The following is a 23913-nucleotide window of genomic DNA, read 5'->3' as shown; positions in this document are numbered from 1 at the left end:
CAGAGCACAGAAAATGCCAGGCGTATGGAGACTCTCAGCGGCCCAATTTCCCGTTGCTATAACTGCTTCATAGCCTGCCGGATTTCTCTGCCCCTCTGAAAATCTCCAGTCTCGAAGAAGTGAAAGTGCTCTCCATGAAATTTCACCTAATTTAGCTAAAATGGAAAGTGGGCACTTTCCATTATGGAATAAATAAAATCTTCAACAAGGAATGTTCACCGTAAGGTACAAGTCTTAAAGAAACTTGAAACAATTCTTGTAAATGTCTACATTTACAAGTTACAAGGCTTACAAGTTAAGTCATCAGATGGACTCGACCAATTAAACATTAGTGTGGTGTTTGAGGCTTATATGCCATCATCCACCCTTTCATTTTAAATGCAATTCAGGGAGTAAAAGCCAAAGTGGCAGAATTGAACACAACACAACGCAGGGGCTCACCTTGGACAGGACAGGTCTATGATGTGACTTTACTGAAGATACAAACTAGCTTGGTCCAATTATAGTGGCCAATGAACTGCTTTTGGCTGTAATTTAGGAGGCAGCAGTGGAGGGGATGAGTCAGTCACATCCATCCATCCATTTCCATACCTGCTTAATCCACTTCAGAGTCATGGGGAGAGGAGGATCATCCCAGTAACACTAAGCACAAGACAAGAAACTGCCTGGAAACTGACATCCACAGCAGACCAACACTCACTTATACAGCGTCCAGGTCAGCGTAGGCAGTCAGGACATCAGAGTGATGTGACAGAAACACAAACATGGAAACAAGGAGAACAAGGAAAGTCCATACAGTGACCAGGTCAGCAATCAACCCCAAGACTGAGGCAATAGAGAGCTGACACAGTGTGGCAGTACACTACTTAGATAGATAGATAGATATGAAAGGCACTATATAATAGATAGATAGATAGATAGATAGATAGATAGATAGATAGATAGATAGATAGATAGATAGATAGATAGATAGATAGATAGATAGATAGATAGATAGATAGATAGACATGAAAGACACTATATAATAGATAGATAGATAGATAGATAGATAGATAGATAGATAGATAGATAGATAGATAGATAGATAGATAGATAGATAGATAGATAGATAGATAGATAGATAGATAGATAGATAGATAGATAGATAGATAGATATGAAAGGCACTGTGGCAGATGGTGGCCGGCGCCATTACCCAGCTGGGATGCCTCTGAGGTGGAAGGACAGTCAGAGAGGACTTCCAGGGGATGCTCACTTCCCCGAACTGTTATTTGGCAGCCCCCCTGGGTTGCAACGGCACCTCAGATTCCTGCAGGGCTTTGTGGGAATTACTATGCCACAAGGGGGAGCTGTGGGAACTGCAGGAGCCGCAGAACCCTATTTTGGGCTTCAGCCGAACTTAGGAGCAATTCCAGACCTCCTTAATGAACCACCTGATTATGATCCTGGGTGTGGCTTAAAAAGGGGCCAGCCACCTCCCAAAAGAAGCCAGAGTTGGATGATGAGGCTGGTGAGGCTCATATTTGAAAGAGAAAAGAGGCTGCAAGACCCTAGAGGAAAGGGGACAGAGTTGTACCCATCTTGGGATTATTGGTATCCGTCCTTGGGGATTACTCTGGATCTGAGTGCCTTTCCATTAAAATAAAGGCTTTTGTTGGACTGAGCTGGTGGCATTGTCTATTTGTGTCGGGCTGGGGCTGCAGGCACACCCCTGGTCTTCACAGCACTATATGATAGATAGATAGATAGATAGATAGATAGATAGATAGATAGATAGATAGATAGATAGATAGATAGATAGATAGATAGATAGATAGATAGATAGATAGGAAAGGCACTATATGATAAATAGATAGATAGATAGATAGATAGATAGATAGATAGATAGATAGATAGATAGATAGATAGATAGATAGATAGATAGATAGATAGATAGATAGATAGATATGAAAGGCACTATATAATAGATAGACAGATCGATTGAACTGAAAGGCACTATATGATGAATTAGCAGATCACATTTTTGCTGTTCAGCACTCAGAGCCTTCCATTCCAGAAGAGAGTCCTCAGAAGTGGAACATGTGCAGGCCACATTCTGCTGGAAATGTAAACCATTTGTCTGTTAGCAGTAGGTGTTCCTCTATTCCCCTTTCTGCCTTTGACATTCTTTAACCTTCAAACACAGGGTTATCATCATGTCCTATTATAAAAATAATATAATTGCACTAAATTGCTACAAAAACCTATGATTCTATCATGTTGACTTTCTCTGGAAAATTTTCGGCTATAAAATGGTTGATGTGATGATGAAAGCTGGGGATTTATCTGGACTACCCCATCAGAAGCATTCTTTTAGCCTTTAAAGCCAGGGTTTAGATAAATAACAGACAATATGCCGCATTGTAGAAGATTTACTGGGCCATTTGTTCATGCAGACGTACGCGACTGGGGTCCTGTTTCTGGCCCTTTCGCTGTTATTTATTAGGATTTTAAATTACTGTTTGAGAGAGTTAGCACACCCCCCACAGTGTGACCATTTTATTACAATTGTAAGTCAATCTAGACTAATGCGCAGAACACATTTGCACCAGAAAAAAAAAAAAACTTTTAACAGATAAACTTTTCCTTCTGATTTTTCTGTTTTTTAAAGTAGACACAGAGTGTGACACTATGGCTAAAGTCCATGTCACCTTTTGCGACTTTCCCATCAATTATCAGTTGTGGCCTTCATTTACATAATCTCAGCGAGTCGGTGCGCTGTCATGAAGCCAGTTGTGTAAAATGACATGCCCAGTGACTCAGTCCTTCTAGTCCACAACTCACTCCAGCAACATCAGGTAGCTTTGACGTTAGTCGCAGGGGCGATATTGGCCACACAAGAGCTGACAGCCAATGAGCACTCACTGGCAACTACAACACATGGAATGCAGCAACGAGGAATAAGGAATGGGAGTGTCTTGGACCACACAATCAGAACAGAAGCTGGCCTGCCTGATATCTCCAGTTTTATGGACCACAACAGAATGGGGAAAAAGCAAAGACTGAGGGGGTGTTTGGGGGCTGAACTCACCAATCCTGTTAACCCTTCGTACCTCACCTGTTCCATCAGACATCACTCTGTTGGCTGTCACTAAAAGGGTGCAACTGTGCTGGAAGGTCAGCAAGCAGCCACTAAATTTGACTTATTTCAGTCTTAAACTGACGAAGTCCAGCAAGAAGATCAGCATTTCAGTTTGAAAGTCTGACATACCCAACAAGTACAGGGTGGCCCATGAAAAAGTGGCCCACCTCCACCGAGTCTCGTCTCGTCTCGTCTGTCACCAAGAGTGTACATGAGCATCCTGAAATGGGCACAGAGATGTTTTGACAGACAAGGGGATCACTTGCAGCATCTTCTGTAAATGTGAGTACCAAATCTGATCGTCTCGGTGGAGGTGGGCCACTTTTTCGTGGGCTACCCTGTAGAAGTCATGTAACATGGCCATTACCTTTAGCTGGTACCTAATCTGTCTCACAGCACTTTAAATTCTGCTTGGGACATCTTCTGTGTGGATATGCCTGCTCCCCTGAGGCCTTGGGTGGGGGTCTCTCCCCCATTTTCTCATCTGTCTTGGGGAAGACATAACTTTAACTGTTTGAAGGAGTGTGGGCGGGCACGCTCAGTGCTGATGGGATATGCTCTACCCCCTACTAGGCTATAATAAAATGCATGGGCTTGGAAAGTGAATGATTGGATGAAGTGTAATAAGCACATGCACTTCAACTCCGCACTCATCTGTTAGTTTGTGTCACTTCATATAAGCAGGAGAGATAAAAGACATCGGTTTAACTAAGCAGGCATCCTGTTAATCTCTCCTACATTAGCATTCGCTTCCATATTCTCTCCCTTTTGCCATTCTAATCTCCACACCCATGGACGCTCCTGTACACCGACAACATCTTCCTCTCAAAGGAGACACAGCCAGACCTGGAGCAACAAGTGCAGGTGTGGAAATGCTGCTTGATGAAAATGGAATGCATCTAAACATCAAGAAGATGCAGTACATGGAATGTGGCCTACAGACAGATGGCACCATCACTACCGGTGGCCAGGACCTGATCAAATCCACCCAGTTTAGGTGTCTGGGATGCAGGCTGAGCGCTAATGGTGACACTTTCTCCGACACCCACACCCATGTCAATGCCGCCTACCTCAAGTGGCGTCAAGTAACAGGGGTCCTCTGCAATTGCAAGATGCCAGTATAGTTCAGGGCCAAAATCTACAAGAAGCTGATGAAACCAGTGGCCCTGTATGGAGCAGAATGCTGGCTGGCGACTGTGTAACACAAACACTGCACGTCATGGAAATACAATACAATACAATTTATTTTTGTATGGCCCAAAATCACCCAAGAAGTGCCACAATGGGCTTTAACAGGTCCTGCCTTTTGACAGCCCCCCAGCCTTGAATCTCTAAGAAGACCAGGAAAAACTCCCAAAATGCGAAATGCAGATTCTCCTCCGGATACTCAGACTGATGCATTTGGACCATGACACAAATGAAAACATGCAGAATATGATGGGAGTGGCACCGATCATTGAGAAGATGTGAGAGGCATGCCTGCGATTGTATGGCCATGTGCTCAGAAGTGGCAATAATTGGGTGGCTAAGATGGCCTTACGTCAGAGTTTGGGTGGAACACGACCATGCGGCAGGTTAAGAGAAGACAGGTGTCACGTCAACATTGGAGGCAGGTGAGCAAACATGCGGACCCTGCACCTACGTGGGAGAAACGCTAAGCCAAAGAAGAAGACATTTGTCATTTTTGCCCACCCATAATGATAAATTCAAAAGCACGTTTCCTGAAAAGTTTGCAAAGGTATTAAAACTCAAAAACTGAACTCTCTCATTCCTGTAAGTATCCAGACCCTTCACTGTGGCACTCCAAACTGTGCTCAGGTGCCTCCAGTCTGCTTTAATTCTCATTGAGATGTATCAAGAACTTGTCTGGAGTCCACCTGTGGCCAGCTGAATTGACAGGACACTCTTTATACAGATACACCCCTGTGTATAGAAGGTCCTAAAATTCACATTGTGTGTCAAGTACAAGACGTCAAGTATAAGGAACTCTATGTAGATCCCCAGATAATCAAATTGTGCTGAGGCATAGATCAGGACAAGGGGATCAAAGCATTTCTAAAGCTTTGAGTCTTCCCGGGTGTGCAGTGGTCTCAATAACTGTAAAACAGAAAAAGTTTGGAACCACAGAGACTCTTCCTAGAGTTTGTCATCCAATGAAGCTGAGTATCCATGTAAGGAGGGTGTTGGTCATGGAGGTGACAAAGAACCCAATGGTCACTCTAACAGAGCTGAGATAGGAGAACCTGTCAGGAGGACAACCATCTCAGCTGCACTCCATCAATTGGGCATTTATGGTACAGTGGCTAGATGGAAGCCACTCTTGAATTTAATCCATATGATAGTTCAAATGACTCTGTGGGCCGAGGGAAAAAGATTTTATAGTCTGATGAGACAAAAATTAAACCCTTTGGGCAATATCTCTTTCCAGCATAATGTTGGACAAAGACTAGGCACTGGTCATCAACTGCCTAATTCCATTTATACCATGAAGCACAGTGGTGGTGGGCACCATCATTACATCAGGGTGCTTTTCAGAGGCAGGGACAAAGAGATTGGTCAGAATTGAGGAAAGGATGAATGTAGCCAAAATCAGAGAGGACCTTGAAGAAAACCTGCTCCAGGGGGCACAAGACCTCAAACGTGGGTGACAGTTCACCTTTCATTACAACAGTGACCGGAGGCATACAGCCAAGACAATGCTGGAGTAGCTTTGGGACAAGTCTGTGAGTGTCCTTACGCTGGAGTGGCTTTGGGACAAGTCTGTGAATATCCTTACACTGGAGTGGCTTTGGGACAAGTCTGTGAGTGTCCTTATGCTGGAGTGGCTTTGGGACAAGTCTGTGAGTGTCCTTATGCTGGAGTGGCTTTGGGACAAGTCTGTGAGTGTCCTTACACTGTAGTGGCCTTGGGACAAGTCTGTGAGTGTACACGGGAGTGTCCTTATGCTGGAGTGGCATTGGGACAAGTCTGTGAATATCCTTACACTGGAGTGGCCTTGGGACAAGTCTGTGAGTGTCCTTACGCTGGAGTGGCATTGGGACAAGTCTCTGAGTGCACACGGGAGTGGCTTTGGGACAAGTCTGTGAGTGTCCTTACGCTGGAGTGGCATTGGGACAAGTCTGTGAGTGTCCTTACACGGGAGTGGCTTTGGGACAAGTCTGTGAGTGTCCTTACGCTGGAGTGGCTTTCGGACAAGTCTGTGAGTGTCCTTACACTGGAGTGGCCTTGGGACAAGTCTATGAGTGTCCTTATGCTGGAGTGGCATTGGGACAAGTCTGTGAGTGTCCTTACGCTGGAGTGGCATTGGGACAAGTCTGTGAGTGTCCTTACGCTGGAGTGGCCTTGGGACAAGTCTGTGAGTGTCCTTATGCTGGAGTGGCTTTGGGACAAGTCTGTGAGTGTCCTTATGCTGGAGTGGCTTTGGGACAAGTCTGTGAGTGTCCTTACGCTGGAGTGGCCTTGGGACAAGTCTGTGAGTGTCCTTACGCTGGAGTGGCATTGGGACAAGTCTCTGAGTGTACACGGGAGTGGCTTTGGGACAAGTCTGTGAGTGTCCTTACACTGGAGTGCCCTTGGGAAAAGTCTGTGAGTGTCCTTGCGCTGGAGTGGCTTTGGGACAAGTCTGTGAGTGTCCTTACGCTGGAGTGGCTTTGGGACAAGTCTGTGAATATCCTTACACTGGAGTGGCTTTGGGACAAGTCTGTTAGTGTCCTTACACTGGAGTGGCTTTGGCACAAGTCTGTGAATGTCCTTACGCTGGAGTGGCTTTGGGACAAGTCTGTGAGTTTCCTTACGCTGGAGTAGCTTTGGGACAAGTCTGTGAGTGTACACGGGAGTGCCCTTGGGAAAAGTCTGTGAGTGTCCTTACGCTGGAGTGGCTTTGGGACAAGTCTGTGAGTGTCCTTATGCTGGAGTGGCTTTGGTACAAGTCTGTGAATATCCTTACACTGGAGTGGCTTTGGGACAAGTCTGTTAGTGTCCTTACACTGGAGTGGCTTTGGCACAAGTCTGTGAATGTCCTTATGCTGGAGTGGCCTTGGGACAAGTCTGTGAGTGTCCTTACGCTGGAGTGGCTTTGGTACAAGTCTGTGAGTTTCCTTACGCTGGAGTAGCTTTGGGACAAGTCTGTGAGTTTCCTTACGCTGGAGTAGCTTTGGGACAAGTCTGTGAGTGTACACGGGAGTGGCCTTGGGACAAGTCTGTGAGTGTCCTTACGCTGGAGTGGCTTTGGGACAAGTCTGTGAGTGTCCTTACGCTGGAGTGGCTTTGGTACAAGTCTGTGAGCGTCCTTACGCTGGAGTGGCTTTGGTACAAGTCTGTGAATGTCCTTATGCTGGAGCAGCTTTGGGACAAGTCTGTGAGTGTCCTTACACTGGAGTGGCTTTGGCACAAGTCTGTGAATGTCCTTATGCTGGAGTGGCCTTGGGAAAAGTCTGTGAGTGTCCTTACGCTGGAGTGGCTTTGGGACAAGTCTGTGAGTGTCCTTACGCTGGAGTGGCTTTGGGACAAGTCTGTTAGTGTCCTTACACTGGAGTGGCTTTGGCACAAGTCTGTGAATGTCCTTACGCTGGAGTGGCTTTGGGACAAGTCTGTGAGTTTCCTTACGCTGGAGTAGCTTTGGGACAAGTCTGTGAGTGTACACGGGAGTGCCCTTGGGAAAAGTCTGTGAGTGTCCTTACGCTGGAGTGGCTTTGGGACAAGTCTGTGAGTGTCCTTATGCTGGAGTGGCTTTGGTACAAGTCTGTGAATATCCTTACACTGGAGTGGCTTTGGGACAAGTCTGTTAGTGTCCTTACACTGGAGTGGCTTTGGCACAAGTCTGTGAATGTCCTTATGCTGGAGTGGCCTTGGGACAAGTCTGTGAGTGTCCTTACGCTGGAGTGGCTTTGGGACAAGTCTGTGAGTGTCCTTACGCTGGAGTGGCTTTGGTACAAGTCTGTGAGCGTCCTTACGCTGGAGTGGCTTTGGTACAAGTCTGTGAATGTCCTTATGCTGGAGTAGCTTTGGGACAAGTCTGTGAGTGTCCTTACGCTGTGGACACAGAACATCTGTGGAGAGACCTGAAGATGGCAGTTTACTGACACTTCCAGTCCAATCCAATGGAGCTTGAAAGGAATCTGCCAGAAATACTGGGATACATTTCTCAAATCCTGGTGTGCAAAGCTTATAGGGGCTTACCCAAAAAGATGTGAAGCTGAAATTGCTGCTACAAAGTCCTGAATTAAGGGTAAGAATACTATGAATGAAAGATTTCAGCTTTTGATTTTTAATAAACCTTTCTGAAAACATGTTTTCAGTTTGTCTTTATGGGTTATTGAGTGTAGCTTGACAGGCAGAAATGGCAAATGTATCAAGTTAAAATGAAGTCTGCAACACCATAAAGTGTGCAGAGAGTGAAGGGGTCTGAATAATTTTTGAAGCCACTGTAACCCACGGCTATTGGAAAGTACCACCAACTTAAAGTGACAGCTGGCCTCACGTCCACTCCCAGGACGTCAGCAGACTTTGGTTACTGCCCCCTACTGTTCATACAGTTTACCTGAGATCTTCACCTATAGGCGGCATTCAGCTGAATTTGTCACCTCATAGCTACATGCACTCCTATTTGCCCCCCCAACATGTACTTAAAATATGCAAACTAAATTAGTACATAACTTTTACTTGCAAGATGTTTATTTTTGTTATACTTCTCAGCCAACTAGAATAAAATTGTTCAACAAATTAACCAAACCCAGCAGATTAAAAAATAATTGATACCAGCTTTTAAGTGTAAGAAATGTTCATGAAGCACTGTTTTGTTACCCTGTATGTATATAATGTTACCTAATGAGGCAATTTGGTTTCTGCTTGTAAAACAAACACCCTGTGGTTACCCAAATATCAAGGCCAATGAAATACTATGGAAAGAAGAATATTGGCACCACGGCTTTGAAATAATTGACGGTACTTAAGGTGTGCTGCATATATTCAGCTGTCGATTCTCCATCACAAAGACCTCTCACATAAAATTGAAATTTAATTTAAAAAGGCCAAAAATAAATGGCAAATTATCCATCCATCCATTTTCCAACCCGCTGAATCCGAACACAGGGTCACGGGGGTCCGCTGAAGCCAATCCCAGCCAACACGGGGCACAAGGCAGGGAACCAATGCCGGGCAGGGTGCCAACCCACCGCAAGACACACACAAACACACCCACACACCAAGCACACACTAGGTCTAATTTAGAATCGTCAATCCACCTAACCTGCATGTCTTTGGACTGTGGGAGGAAACCGGAGCGCCCGGAGGAAACCCACGCAGACACGGGGAGAACATGCAAACTTCATGCAGGGAGGACCCGGGAAGCGAACCCGGGTCTCCTAACTGCGAGGCAGCAGCGCTACCACTGCGCCACCGTGCAAATTATTGTCAAGTGAATGCTGTAGAATGTTTTAGCATGACAGAAGGAACGGATGAAATAAAGGAAACACCTCCATTGTGCTCCTCTTTCACAGTTTCTTAGACTTCTGTAATGGAGCACTCAGGATCCAGAGGTTCTTCATTGACAGAGGATACCCTTCTCATAAGGTGGAGAACGGTCCAAGATCAAGCCACGAGCTGACCTTGTAACATCCATTCTAAGACAATCCCCAATAACGAAACCCACACCTCGCTGGTCCTCCATTTCCACCCTAGGACTCTATCTGTCCTACAAGTCATCAAACAAAATGTTCCCAATTCCGTGGGCGGATCCTTAAAAGGAGCGTTTTTTTTTTTTCCTAAACCTCTGTAAGAGATGGCCGGCAGCTCAGTCCAGCCAGGATGCCCCGAGAATGGAAAGATGGGGGAAGGCAGATATTTTTGGACACTGCCTCCAGCTCCCCTGGAGTGTAACGGTGCCCTGGATTCCCACAGGGCATCCTGGGACTTGGAGTTCGGTATCTCAGCCCTGTTGGGTGTCGCGGGTGCTTTCAGGGGGTACTGTGAAAGGACCTGGGGAGTCATGCTTCCCTTATAGCCCAGAAGTACTAGGAAGTCATGAGGATGAAAGCCCCGAAGTACTTTCAGGCTGATCAAAAACTTGAATTCTCCATCTGACCTGGAAGTGCTGGCAGGTCATGTGGACGAAAGAGCAGAAGCACTTCCGGGTTGAGAAATATATAAAGGACTGCGGAACGCCCAACAGGAGAGCCTGAGTCGGGAGGAGATGGACAACGCTTGCTGGGAAGTGTGGAGGAGAAGAATATTGTGCTTTGTGTTATTACTTGCCTGTTTATTGTGGCTGTGGTGCTGAGTAGGCACTATTTAAGGAAGAAAAGAAAATAAATTACTTCTTGGTGCTTTTTCCCTGTGTCCTGCGTGTCTGTCTGTTGGGTTTAAAGGGCAACAGTGCCACCTAGCGTCCACACCTCTCTTGATCTCCGTCTGATGACCACCTAAGATACAAAGACCTAATATTCACAGCTCGTTTAATGAAGGAAAGATACATTCCTCACCAAACACGTTAAGCTATAACACGAGTCACTGTGTCACTTGATATTTCACCAACAATACCTTTGTATCTGGTCCTATTGGTAAATTTGATATTAAACAACGGGTCACTTGCCAGTCTAAAAATCGTATTTACTGCATTTCTTGTGGATGCTGCGATCAAATCTTTGCCGTTCATCAACTAATGGAGGAAAGAATCTGGTGTGGGCAGTGAACCGTCGTCATATTCGTTGACTTCAAGTCAGATTTCGACTTTGTTCACCGGCCTGCCTTGTGGAGATCATTGGAGATTGAACACGTGCCCCCGAAAGTCATCAGCATACAATGGTTCAACCGGACAGGTGCGTATCCCAAATGACCTATCTGAGGAGTTTATAATTCAGACTGGAGTCCAGCAAGGGGACGTAGCCTCTTCACTTCTTTTCAACATCGTAATTGATGCCATCATGAAAAAAACATTCCAGGACAGATGTGGAGTACAGGACCACTTTGTGATCAACCTCATGTTTGCTGATGATAGTGACTTCTTCACAGACAACAATGCCGAGACCATGAACATCCTTTACGATATCGCCTACATTGCCCAGTCTTATGGCTTGAAAATCAATATAGACAAGACCAAGGTGCTGATAATGCTGTCCACCTAGAGGATGTCCAGATTGAACAGGCACAGGATTTCAAATACCTATGGTCACTGATCCAGGATAAGAAAGTGTCATCCATAGCAGAGATTCACAGCAGAATTGGGCAGGTGACTGCAGTGTTCACTTCCCTGAAAAGTTTCCTGTGGTAGAGAGCCAACATCTCCATGAAGACCAAACTTCACCTCTTCCAGACACTGCTCTTGTCAATCCTCCTTTACAGATCAGAAATATGGACCTTGCTCAAACCAAATCTGAACAAACACAAGATATTCCAATTGCAATATCTGCAACAAATTCTTGGTGTCTTACTTCACGATTGCATCACCAAAGAAACCATTCGGGCAAGATGTCAACTGCAACCAACCATTGATGAAAAAATCCAGCAGTGAAGGCTGAGGTGGTTTGGCCAGGTGTGCAGAAATGGGCACAAACAGATGACCGCACAGACTCCTCTGGAGACAGTGACCCACCCAGTGGAGGATACAATGGACTGCGCCCAAGGGAACGTGGACCAAACAAGTGGAGGAAGATCTAAAGATCCGACAACTCGACCTGAACCAGGCTAGGACTATCACCCTTTACCATAAATCATGGAAAGCCATCATGAAGTGAGTCCGAAATCCTGCAGCACCCACAGCAGCACACTGGTTGCGTGGCCAATTGCTTCCTCCAGATGCCAGCTAGGGATTGGAGAGAAAGAGCATTGCTTGTAGGAAGTGTCCAGCCATCTACAGAGGTGAAACCAAGAGACAACCAGAAGACTGTTTCATGGAGCACATTTGATCTGTTGTAATGCTGTTGTAGAACACATCACATCTCTTCGTCGTAGCCACAGTGAGCAGTCTGCTTGAGTTCCTTCACAAGGCTTCAAAGACACTTTTCAAAGAAAATCAGAAGAAGCACATTTCTCCAGGTATCAATGATCGAATAAAATTTAAATTTTTCCTAATTTTTCCTAATGGTAGCTTTTTCTCATCTGCTCTCACCTTTTCTCCTTTCATGTACCCTGCCTTTGTTTTTTCCTTTACATGTCACCTGCTCTTTTCTTTTCATTGCATACCTGATGAAGGCCATACATCATTTTCCATGTAGAAATAACTTTTAACCTTTTTTTTTTGCCTTTGCTGGTGCAGTCCTACACTAACTTTTGAAATTTGTCCTAACAGGGCAAGTGACCATCATATACCAGAAGAAACCTCAGGATGTGGTCTACTAGTGTCTGGAACTGCACTGGAGGGACCCTACACAACTCTGACATATAAAATGTCATTATTTGATATTTTATTGATGTATGGGTAGAGATTTGGTGACTAGGACATCATCAGGAGAAGGGTAAATGTGGATGAACGAGCAGATGTCTGAGCTGTGATGCACATGTATTAATCAGAAAGGCATTTCGATTCACTTTACTGATTCAACTCTTTCAAAGTTCTCGATTAACTGAATCGATTGATTTGTTTGATTCATCAAGAAAAAAAAAACCTTCTTAGTCAACTTCCTTCTTGAACTAACCACAAATTAATTCTTGTTTATTTAATTATAACATCATTTATACTGTATCTATTAAATCATACAATAGACATGACAGTAATTAACATTGTATAATATTATCGTCTTTTGAAAGCACAAAGCATGACAAAATAGTGAAAATGCATAATTAAAATAAGACTCCAAGTGCAAAGAATAATAATAGAACAAGAACTGTGTGACTTGTTCTCGGGTAATGATTCAGGGATTCACTTTGTGAATCGAATGAACGAGAATCGTGTGACTCGCTTTCGGGTAAAGATTCAGGGATTGGCTTCATGAATCAAATGAACGAGAATTGAGTGACTCAATCTCGGGTAAAAATTCAGGGATTCACTTCAGAAATCAAATGAATGAGAATCGTGTGATTCAGTCTCGCGTAAAGATTCAATTTTAATTGTAAAGAATTACTGAATGTTACTTACTCGGTGCACTCAATGTACCTTAAAGTAAAGCTGAAAGCAAAGTATACTCAGAAATCAGAATGATATTCTTACGTATAAGTTTCAGCTTTGTGTGACTAATTTGTTGAATGTATAAAAGGGACATATACATATAAATAATTATAAATTACAGCTGTGTAAGTCCATGCTGTAAAAAGCCCAGGCTCCTAGAAACAATTGAAATCGTCAGATAAAAAATTGAAATGCAGAGTCGGAGTTTCGTTATGCAGACATGCTCAGCCCCCTTGTCGTTTTGCCAATGTGCTCGCCTCACTTGTGTATCAGCAGATAAGCGAGTTTGTCTCCAACTTGTTAACTTGAGGCCACCTTGCTGGCTCTTTGAGCTTCATGCTGTAGCCTCGCACTTCCGGGCCGCCTCGCACTTCCAAGCCGGAAAGACAGACACAGACACTTCCACGCATAGACATTTATATATAAGATATATTAAACATGCTGGTAATTGATATTGTATAATATTAACCTCTTTGAAAGTACAAAGTATGACAATATAGTGAAAATCCATCCATCCATCCATTGTCCAACCTGCTGAATCCGAACACAGGGTCACGGGGGTCTGCCAGAGCCAATCCCAGCCAACACAGGGCACAAGGCAGGAACCAATCCTGGGCAGGGTGCCAACCCACCGCAGGACATATAGTGAAAATGCATAATTAAAATAAGACTCTAAGTTCAAAGAATAATAAGCGAACAAGAACTGTGCAACTCATTCCTGGTTAATGATTCAGGAATTCACTTCACAAATCAATTGAACAAGAATCGTGTGACTTGCTTTCAGATAAAGATTCAGGGATTGGCTTCACGAATCAAAATGAACGAAAATCGTGTGACTCAGTTTCGGGTAAAGATTCAGTTTGAACTGGAAAGAATTAGTGAATGATACATACTCTGTGTCGGTTTAATGTACCGTAAAGTTGAAAGCAAAGTATACCTAGAAATCATAATAATATTTTTATAAGTTTCAGCTTTGTGTGACTAATTTGTGGAATTTATAAATAATTATAAAATATACGTATTAAACATACTGGTAATTCATATCTATATATATAAAATCCCTGTGTGTGTCCAGGTGTCCGTGTGTGGGTGTCTTCTGGTGAAGTGCACATGCGAGGGGCACGGTGCGATGCGTGATATTACTGTCAGAGAAAGTTAGAGGCGTTTAATGGAAATACAAACCAGTATTACTGCGAGAGGAAATTAAAGGTACACAATACAGTGACGTATATTACAGCCACATACAAGCCAGTATTACTGTCAGAGGAGATTAAAGGCATATTACCGACGCGCACGCCTGTATTACCGCCAGAGAAAATTAAACGTACAAGCCAGTGGACGTACAAGACGGTATCCTTCAATAAGGGCGCGCACAAAAAGGCGAGCCTCAAAAAGGCGACCTCAATTGGGCGCAGCGAATAAAGGCGCGCGTAAATAAAGATCTGCACCTTTGTTGCTCTTCACATATTCCAGAGCCATTTGAACTAAATTATCTACGAACGCCTTTATTCACCGCGCTCAATTGAGGGCGCCCTTTTGAAGCTCTCCTTTTTGTGCGCGCCCTTATTGAATAGAGCCGTACAAGACAGTATTACTGAAAATTAAAGACACACAATACACGGCGGCAGCCCACGAAGAACTGTCAGCTTAGCAAGTAAACATCAACAAAAGAAAGGCTGAAAGAAAGAAAAATACGACCAACAAACAGAATGAGGTCAAAGTCCCTTGCCATTTAATATAGACTGTTCCTACTAATGTTTATGCACTACTGTTCTAGCGCCCGTTATTGTAACGGGCTAAATGACTAGTTGTATAATATTATCCTTTTTTGAAAGCACAAAGTATGGCAATATAGTGAAAATGCATAATTAAAATAAGACTCTAAGTTCAAAGAATAATAAACGAACAAGAACTGTGCAACTCATTCCAGGTTAATGATTTGGGGATCCACTTCACAAAACAATTGAACAAGAATCGTGTGACTTGCTTTCAGATAAAGATTCAGGGATTGGCTTGTTGATTCAAATGAACGAGAATCGTGTGACTAGGTTTTGGGTAAAGACTCACTTTGAACTGGAAAGAATTAGTGAATGATACATACTGGGTGCGTTCAATGTACTGTAAAGATGAAAGTAAAGTGTAGTTAGGAATCAGAATAATCTTTTTATAACTTTTAGCTTTGTGTGACTAATTTGTTGAATGTATAAAGTGTGAGAGATGGCCGGCAGTTTATCCTGGCCAGCACCCCCAGGCCGCTAGATGGAGTCCTCCCTGCAGCATGGCGGTGCCCCGGATTCCCGCAGGGCATCGTGGGAGATGGAGTTCTACTTCACAGCCCTGCTGGGTGCCGTGGGTGCAATCGGGTCATGCTGCAGGGAGACACAGGGATTTCTATTTTCCCTATAGCCCGGAAGTACCCCCTAGTCACGGGGATGGAAGAACTGAAGTACTTCTGGGCTGAATAAAAATAAGAGTTTTCATCTGACCCGGAAGTGCTATGGAATCACATGGACTGAAGGACAGAAGCACTTCCAGGTCACGGACTATATAAAGGACTATGGGAAACCCAGCAAGCTGAGCTGGAGTTGGGAGGAAGTGTGACAGAGCTGCTGGGAGGAGAGGAGGATTGATTATTTGTATTATTATTGATTATTGTGTATTGTGGAGGTGCTTTGTGCACATTATTGAAGATATTAAAAAGATTACTGGTACTTTTAACTGGTGTTTGGACGTGTTGTCTGTGGGTTACACGGGGCAACAGCAACCCCTAGTGTCACAAAAGGGACATATACAACAAGGTAACATATACATACATACATATACAACAAGGTACAACAAAGTACATATACAACAAGCAACAAGGCAATCAATACGCCAAAAGCGAAAGCAAAGCAAACATAACCACATCATACCACACCATAAAACCTGGGTGTTTTGACAGCTGTCATTGACAATACATTCGGTCTCTTCAGGTTACATTCCCGCGCTCAGACAACAATAACGACAATGTTATGTGTGCTTTGCTTTTGCTTTTGGCGTATTGATTACCTTGTTGCTCTTTCTTGCCACTTACTATTTGGGGTGTAATAGTAAGCAAGCAAAGCTGGTAATGTACAGTCCTAGGCACACCGTGACGCAAAGTCACAGTGGCATTTAGCTCTGGGTGAAGTCAGACTGGAGTCTCAGGTGTAAATTCTCTAGTTCTCAGCCAGGTGAGTGTAAGAATAAGAGGGCAAGAGTCGGGATGGTGGACATAACTGTGGGTCTACATAACAAAGTTAGGATAGGGTAACTCCAAAGCCCTCCCACAATCAAACAGGTAGTGTAATGGTTGATTTACACCCATTAGATTTAATTTTTTCTTTAATCTGCTATTTCTCTTACTGTTTTTGCGAAAGCACCAAGCCACCTCAGTTACTGTTACCGTTTTCAGAGTAATTGCTTGTAATTTAGAGTGTCATCTCTCACCATTACAGTAGCACCACCACCACAACCTGCCCAGCTCCATTTTCTCTGTCATATCTGATGCTGTGCTCTGTTAAACATGTCAAGTGGCCGTCACTGCACAGCGGAGCCACGTCTCACAATGAGTTAGAGAGTGGAGAGAAGGGCAGAAACCCACATTTAGTCTGGCCCAAGGAAGTGGGTTGGATTTGTATTAATTTTTTAAATTCCATTTTAAATTTGAATAATACATCTATCCTGGAAAGCAAAAAGCAAGTCTACGATACGTGATAATCTCAAAGGACATTTTAAAGACCCGCGAGACCAAAGACACGCCCTACTTACAATCTATCAAATAGAACAATAGGCAGCAAAACATTCAGTCTTGTGAAGGATTTGAGCACACACAGATCCAGGGCTCTCAGCGCATATAAAGCGTATCAGGACAGTACGTTATAAGTTAAATGTCGACATCTAAGCGAAGAAGAGAGCAGCGCGGAGAAAAGACACTCAAATGCGTTGGACAGAAAAAAGAGCAAAAAAGAATAATCGAGGTGCAAATTCAGAAAATAAGGAAAGTAATTATCAGCCCGGAACAAGTGGAATTGAAAAAAAAAGCACGTCCAATCCGGCTCAGAATTAAAAGACAGTGAGTAAAAGAAAGTAGAACTTCATAAAGACATTTACAAATGTTGACGCTAAACACATGCAGAGCAGGTTAGAGACTATGAAACCAGGGAAATTAGAAAGGCTCCAAAAAAAAAAACGGCGCTATACACATGTGGAGAAAGTTAAAGGATATGAAAGTAGGAAAATTAGAAAATATAAGCCTGTATAACTATGCCTGTGACAAATAAAGAATCTTGAGAATTTCAAAAACAGAGTTTACCGCACATGCATTTATTGGTTACTTTGTTCATGTATATACACTGCCTGGCCAAAAAAAAAGTCGCCACATGGATTTAACTAAGCAAATAGGTACGAGCCTCCTATTAGATAATTACTGCATGGGCGATTATCTTTCAGCTGGCAACAAGTTATTTAACCCCAACTGGTGCAATGAGTTGCTTCTCATTACCTTAAACATCCATGTCGAAAGACACATCTCGTGGTCGTGGAAAAGATGTTAGTCTGTTTGAGAAGGGTCAAATCATTGGCATGCATCAAGCAGAGAAAACATCTAAGGAGATTGCAGAAACTACTAAAATTGGGTTAAGAACTGTCCAACGCATTATTAAAAACTGGAAGGATAGTGGGGACCCATCGTCTTCGAGGAAGAAATGTGGCCGGAAAAAAATCCTGAATGATCGTGATCGGCGATCACTTAAACGTTTGGTGAAATCAAATCGAAGAAAAACAACAGTAGAACTCAGGTCTATGTTTAATAGTGAAAGTAAGAGCATTTCCACTACCTGAATATACTGAATGACCAGGTTATTCCATCAATGGATTTTTTCTTCCCTGATGGTACGGGCATATTCCAAGATGACAATGCCAGGATTCATCTGGCTCAAATTGTGAAAGAGTGGTTCAGGGATCATGAGACATCATTTTCACACATGGATTGGCCACCACAGAGTCCAGACCTTAACCCCATTGAGAATCTTTGGGATGTGCTGGAGAAGGCTTTGCGCAGCAGTCAGACTCTACCATCATCAATGCAAGATCTTGGTGAAAAATTAATGCAACACTGGATGGAACTAAATCTTGTGACATTGCAGAAGCTTATCGAAACAATGCCACAGCGAATGCGTGCCGTAATCAAAGCTAAAGGCGGTCCAATGAAATTATTAGAGTGTGTGACCTTTTTTTTTGGTGGCGACTTTTTTTTTGGCCAGGCAGTGTATATTTATCTGTCTGCTTATTTAAAAAGCTACATTTACCCCAGGAGTCAAAAACGTTCTGTCTAGCCCTTGTACAAAAACCCTAGAGAAAAGCTGGGGTATCACCTTGGTCACCCCATGTACTTTTGGAACTGTAAGAGGAAAATATCACGACTTTACAGACAGGAGTCCAATGCAGAACTCTACTTACTTTGTTACTTTGTAAAAAAGAAATGATTAACTGCTGATGATGTAGACCGTTTTGTCTGTGCTGAAATTCCAATCAGAGAAACCTATCCTGACCTCATTAAAAAGATTCAGGATATTGGGACTCGCAAGATTACAAATATTTTTTTTTACAGAAGTTCTGAAATAAAAGTGAAACTAATGAAATAGCATCAATTCAAAGAAAAAAAAATCGTATAAGTGTGTATCCGGAAAATCAAACATGGGGGTTGGCAAGCAAAGTGAGCAGGGGGCGAAGCCCCCTAGTTTTATATATTTTGAAGTTTTTCTTTACTGTTACTTCTGGGTTCTAATATGCATATTGTAAGAAATTGAAAGAATAAAACAAGAGTGAAATAATCACAACTGCAGCATTACATGGATGTCCGTTATTGCTACGTAAAACAATAAAAAAAAAAAAAAGACGATAAATATTTGCAGACCAAAATTTAAATTCACTCTTACCTTTAAATACTTCACCAACTTCTGAATCTGCCAGTACTCTGATGGTAAATCTGTACTGGATTCTTGACGTCGATCAAGCTGATCTTCATCTTCCTCACTCTCTGAAGAGCTCTCGCTGAACTCCTCGGTCCATACTCCGGATATTTTGCTTACATAATCCAAAGTAAATAAAACATCATGAAATTTGCCGAACACCAAAACAAATGACATTTCTTTTAATGAATAATTATCATCGTTTGTAGAAAAGCTAAGTGGTAGACTTACCTAATTTGCCCTGAATGTTTGGCGTGAAGTGGGGAAGGAGGAAAATTTGCTCGTTTCTTGCTTTTTGGACTTGGTAGCTTTTTGTCCGTCTTTTCAGTTTCTGTGTCGTCTTTTCCGGTTTTTCTTCTTTTCCCATTTTCGCTCTGCTCTTTCAAATCGGATTGCTCACTGCAAAGAATATCCACCACCATTAATTCAGCCTTATGGGAATTTCTCAGTTAGTTATCTTTTGGATGGTTTATTTAGTTGAGATTAAGCATATTTTGAGGAGAAAAAAATGCAACATCTGATAGCAAACACTAATTTCTATTCTTGTTTAATTCTAGTAGACAGTTGGTAAATAAACGCAAACCTTCCTGGACTTCACTGTTTCCTCACCTTTTTCCTATGGTGGCACACCAAAAAATCCTGAGGTACACCACTGTTCTACTAACCACAAACATCTTGTTATCTCATACTGTGACGATGCTGGTTTGCTGCAATCTCCCATCTACTGTCCGGGAGCCCTTAACCCGACACCGTCGGTAATGTTACTGATGAGCTAAGCAGTGAGGCAACAACATAGCAAGGGGATGATGCAAAAGTGCCAAGTGCTTTTATTAAACAGAACAAAACAGTCAAAAACAAAGTATTTAAAATAAATAAAGTGCAGTGCCTTCTAAATAGAGTCATTAAATAAATAATCAATAAAACAAAAGTGACACATGGAGGTTAAAAAACAATAGAAAAACAATTTTTAAAAACGAGGTTAAAACAACGCTGGAAACAGTACTTCCACCCATCCATCCATCCATTTTCCAACCCGCTGAATCCGAACACAGGGTCACGGGGGTCTGCTGGAGCCAATCCCAGCCAACACAGGGCACAAGGCAGGGAACCAATCCTGGGCAGGGTGCCAACCCACCACAGGACATGGAAACAGTACTTTAAAAACACAATTCAGAGCCCGGTGCTTCTTGTACCCTAGCGTCTCTCCTGCTTCTCCCTTCTGGGCCCTGCAGCAGGCGAGTCGCTCTCTCAGCAGCTGACCTTCACTCCGCTCCACCGGGTCTGGAGGCCTCCCGATTCCTGGTTTTGGTCGCGCACTCATCCCAGACCGAGACATGGTTTCCTTGATGACCAGGACTTCACCCACCCAGCCTCCCGACTCCCGCTGCCTTCCTGGGCCTTACGCGGCCAGTCGTCCTTCTTCACTGATCACTCCCGCTACATGATCACTCAGCGGGAGCGACCACTACTACTACTCCCGGGTGTCGGCCCAACACCCAGGCTTCCCGTACAGCTGCATGCGAGCCTGCACTCGCTCGCTCGCTCGCTGTCCCACACCGGCTCTCTCTCTCTCTCTCTCTCCTGCGTCCTGCTTTCTCCTACAACCTCCGTTCCTTCTTTCTCTTTCTTTTCTTTTCATCTCTCCCCTAGCCGACTCGCGCTTCTATATAATTATGAGGGCATGGCAGCTGTAGCAAATTAGCAGCCCCAGGAACAATCACGGATGCGGGCGGTCTCTCACTTGTACACTTAGGTGAGAAACGCCCACACCGCAAATCGCCCTGAGAACTGCTTCAGCCACTCAACCACCACACCCCCTCGCTAAGCCGCGAGCGCGGCGATTATTTATTTTAAAAACGGGCCTTTGATGGGAGCTGTGGACCTGCTATACCACACATACACGTCCTCAACTATCCATAGGGGTGAGGCTACTGGAGAAGTCAGTAAAAAAGCAGTTCCGAGATCAACATTTGCAAACACAGCACTTAGTGAACACTTTGGGTGCATCCCCAGTTATGTTGTCTCTCTGTCTGCCCCCCTCTGTGTCACAGGCAACTCGTTTACCCACCATCCACCAGCCATGTGAGGCTTACTGGCCACCACACACCCAGGCAGATGGACTCCAGCAGCCAGGAGACTCATCTAAAGTGCTCCAAGTGCTGTGTCTGCAACATGGCAATCGCAGAGCAGCTTTTATGCCAGCTTCCACAGATAGTCCTGTCCTCCTTAGACAGGTCTCAGCCACCTGCGGAGCCCTTGTCTCTTCTCAGGTTCAGATCAGGTGTGCTACACTATTATTTCCGCGGCACACCTGGGTAGCTCTCATGGAGCCCCACTTTGAAAAACACTGCTATACACAAATCACACACTGCGTGTGGGGCCCCTGATCGAAGGTCTGATGAGGAGGGGGGTGGACCTCATGCTGTTATTGCTGTTTCATGAATCGTCAGGTTAACGTCATTGTCAGTCAACTGTTACGGTCATTTTGCATTAAAGAGCAGGGAGATGCCTTCAAGTTAGTACCAGTCATGAGAGCAGAAAAGAAAACTATGAAAGCATGAAGAAGCAGCTCGTGCTGCACTTGCAGGTGTGCCGACAAAACGAAATTCCACCGACTTCCAGTTATCCAGCTAACGTTACATCAATTGCCACTGCGACAAAGCTAGCAGTTTACTGGAGTAACAATAGCATTATGTGTAATAGTTTTGATATCGAGTGTATAACAGAAACTATCTGTCATTAGAGTACCAAACTGACATGCAATCGTGTAACCGCCATATACAGTTAGGTCCATAAATATTTGGACAGAGACAACTTTTTTCTAATTTTGGTTCTGTATATTACCACAATGAATTTTAAATGAAACAACTCAGATGCAGTTGAAGTGCAGACTTTCAGCTTTAATTCAGTGGAGTGAACAAAACGATTACATAAAAATGTGAGACAACTAAAGCATTTTTGTGAACACAATCCCTTCATTTCAGGGGCTCAAAAGTAATTGGACAATTGACTCAAAGGCTATTTCATGGGCAGGTGTGGGCAAGTCCGTCGTTATGTCATTATCAATTAAGCAGATAAAAGGCCTGGAGTTGATTTGAGGTGTGGTGCTTGCATGTGGAAGATTTTGCTGTGAACAAACAACATGCAGTCAAAGGAGCTCTCCATGCAGGTGAAAGAAGCCATCCTTAAGCTGCGAAAACAGAAAAAACCCATCCGAGAAATTGCTACAATATTACGAGTGGCAAAATCTACAGTTTGGTACATCCTGAGAAAAAAAGCAAGCACTGGTGAACTCAGCAACGCAAAAAGACCTGGACGTCCACGGAAGACAACAGTGGTGGATGATCGCAGAATCATTTCCATGGTGAAGAGAAACCCCTTCACAACAGCCAAACAAGTGAACAACACTCTCCAGGGGGTAGGCGTATCGATATCCAAGTCTACCATAAAGAGAAGACTGCAAGAAAGTAAATACAGAGGGTGCACTGCAAGGTGCAAGCCACTCATAAGCCTCAAGAATAGTAAGGCTAGATTGGACTTTGCTAAAGAACATCTAAAAAAGCCAGCACAGTTCTGGAAAAACATTCTTTGGACAGATGAAACCAAGATCAACCTCTACCAGAATGATGGCAAGAAAAAAGTATGGAGAAGGCGTGGAACAGCTCATTATCCAAAGCACACCACATCATCTGTAAAACACGGTGGAGGCAGTGTGATGGCTTGGGCGTGCATGGCTGCCAGTGGCACTGGGACACTCGTGTTTATTGATGATGTGACACAGGACAGAAGCAACTGAATGAATTCTGAGGTGTTCAGAGACATACTGTCTGCTCAAATCCAGCTAAATGCAGTCAAATTGATTCATGATACAGATGGACAATGACCCAAAACATACAGCCAACCCAGGAGTTTATTAAAGCAAAGAAGTGGAAAATTCTTGAATGGCCAAGTCAGTCACCTGATCTCAGTCACCTGATCTTAACCCAACTGAGCAGGCATTTCACTTGTTGAAGACTAAACTTCAGACAGAAAGGCCCACAAACAAACAGCAACTGAAAGCCGCTGCAGTAAAGGCAGAGCATTAAAAAGGAGGAAACCCAGCATCTGGTGATCTCCATGAGTTCAAGACTTCAGGCTGTCATTGCCAGCAAAGGGTTTTCAACCAAGTACTAGAAATGAACATTTTATTTCCAGTTATTTAATTTGTCCAATTACTTTTGAGCCCCTGAAATGAAGGGATTGTGTTAAAAAATGCTTTAGTTGCCTCACATTTTTATGCAATCGTTTTGTTCACCCCACTGAATTAAAGCTGAAAGTCTGCACTTCAATTGCATCTGAGTTGTTTCATTTCAAATTCATTGTGGTAATGTACAGAACCAGAATTAGAAAAAAGTTGCCTCTGTCCAAATATTTATGGACCTAACTGTAGACCTCAGGATCCATAGATGTTGGTAAAGGCTGCTGACATTAATCAGCACATGAGGTGCTCTGCATTGAGGACATGTTTGTAAATGCAACCAGCACACTCGGGTTCTCCTGCTTACTAGTTAGTCATTGGATGAATTCTGGAAAAGCAACAGGCGAGCAACTTTGAGATACGAAAAGAGCAATCAGCTCTCAACTTCAGCCAGTGGTTCATTTTATTGGTAGGTAACATTAACTGTCACACATGTGCACTTGGGAGACAGTTTATGGGCTCAAATAA

At 43.6% G+C, this 23913-nt stretch overlaps 1 protein-coding gene across 1 annotated transcript in view; it reads right to left on the bottom strand.

Moving 5' to 3' along the window:
* The window catches only part of odad2 (outer dynein arm docking complex subunit 2), a 194351-nt gene that overhangs the window by 105233 nt on the left and 65205 nt on the right, over positions 1-23913 (bottom strand). The window contains exons 8-9 of the mRNA XM_028804347.2: positions 19440-19607; positions 19176-19323 (exon numbers count right to left, since the gene is read on the bottom strand). Of these exons, the coding sequence (XP_028660180.1) occupies positions 19176-19323; positions 19440-19607 (316 nt within the window). The remainder of the gene's footprint in view (positions 1-19175; positions 19324-19439; positions 19608-23913) is intronic.

Source organism: Erpetoichthys calabaricus, chromosome 6 (genome assembly GCF_900747795.2).
Source record: "Erpetoichthys calabaricus chromosome 6, fErpCal1.3, whole genome shotgun sequence".
Classification (NCBI taxonomy): domain Eukaryota; kingdom Metazoa; phylum Chordata; class Cladistia; order Polypteriformes; family Polypteridae; genus Erpetoichthys; species Erpetoichthys calabaricus.
This window is presented reverse-complemented; position numbering and strand designations above follow the sequence as displayed.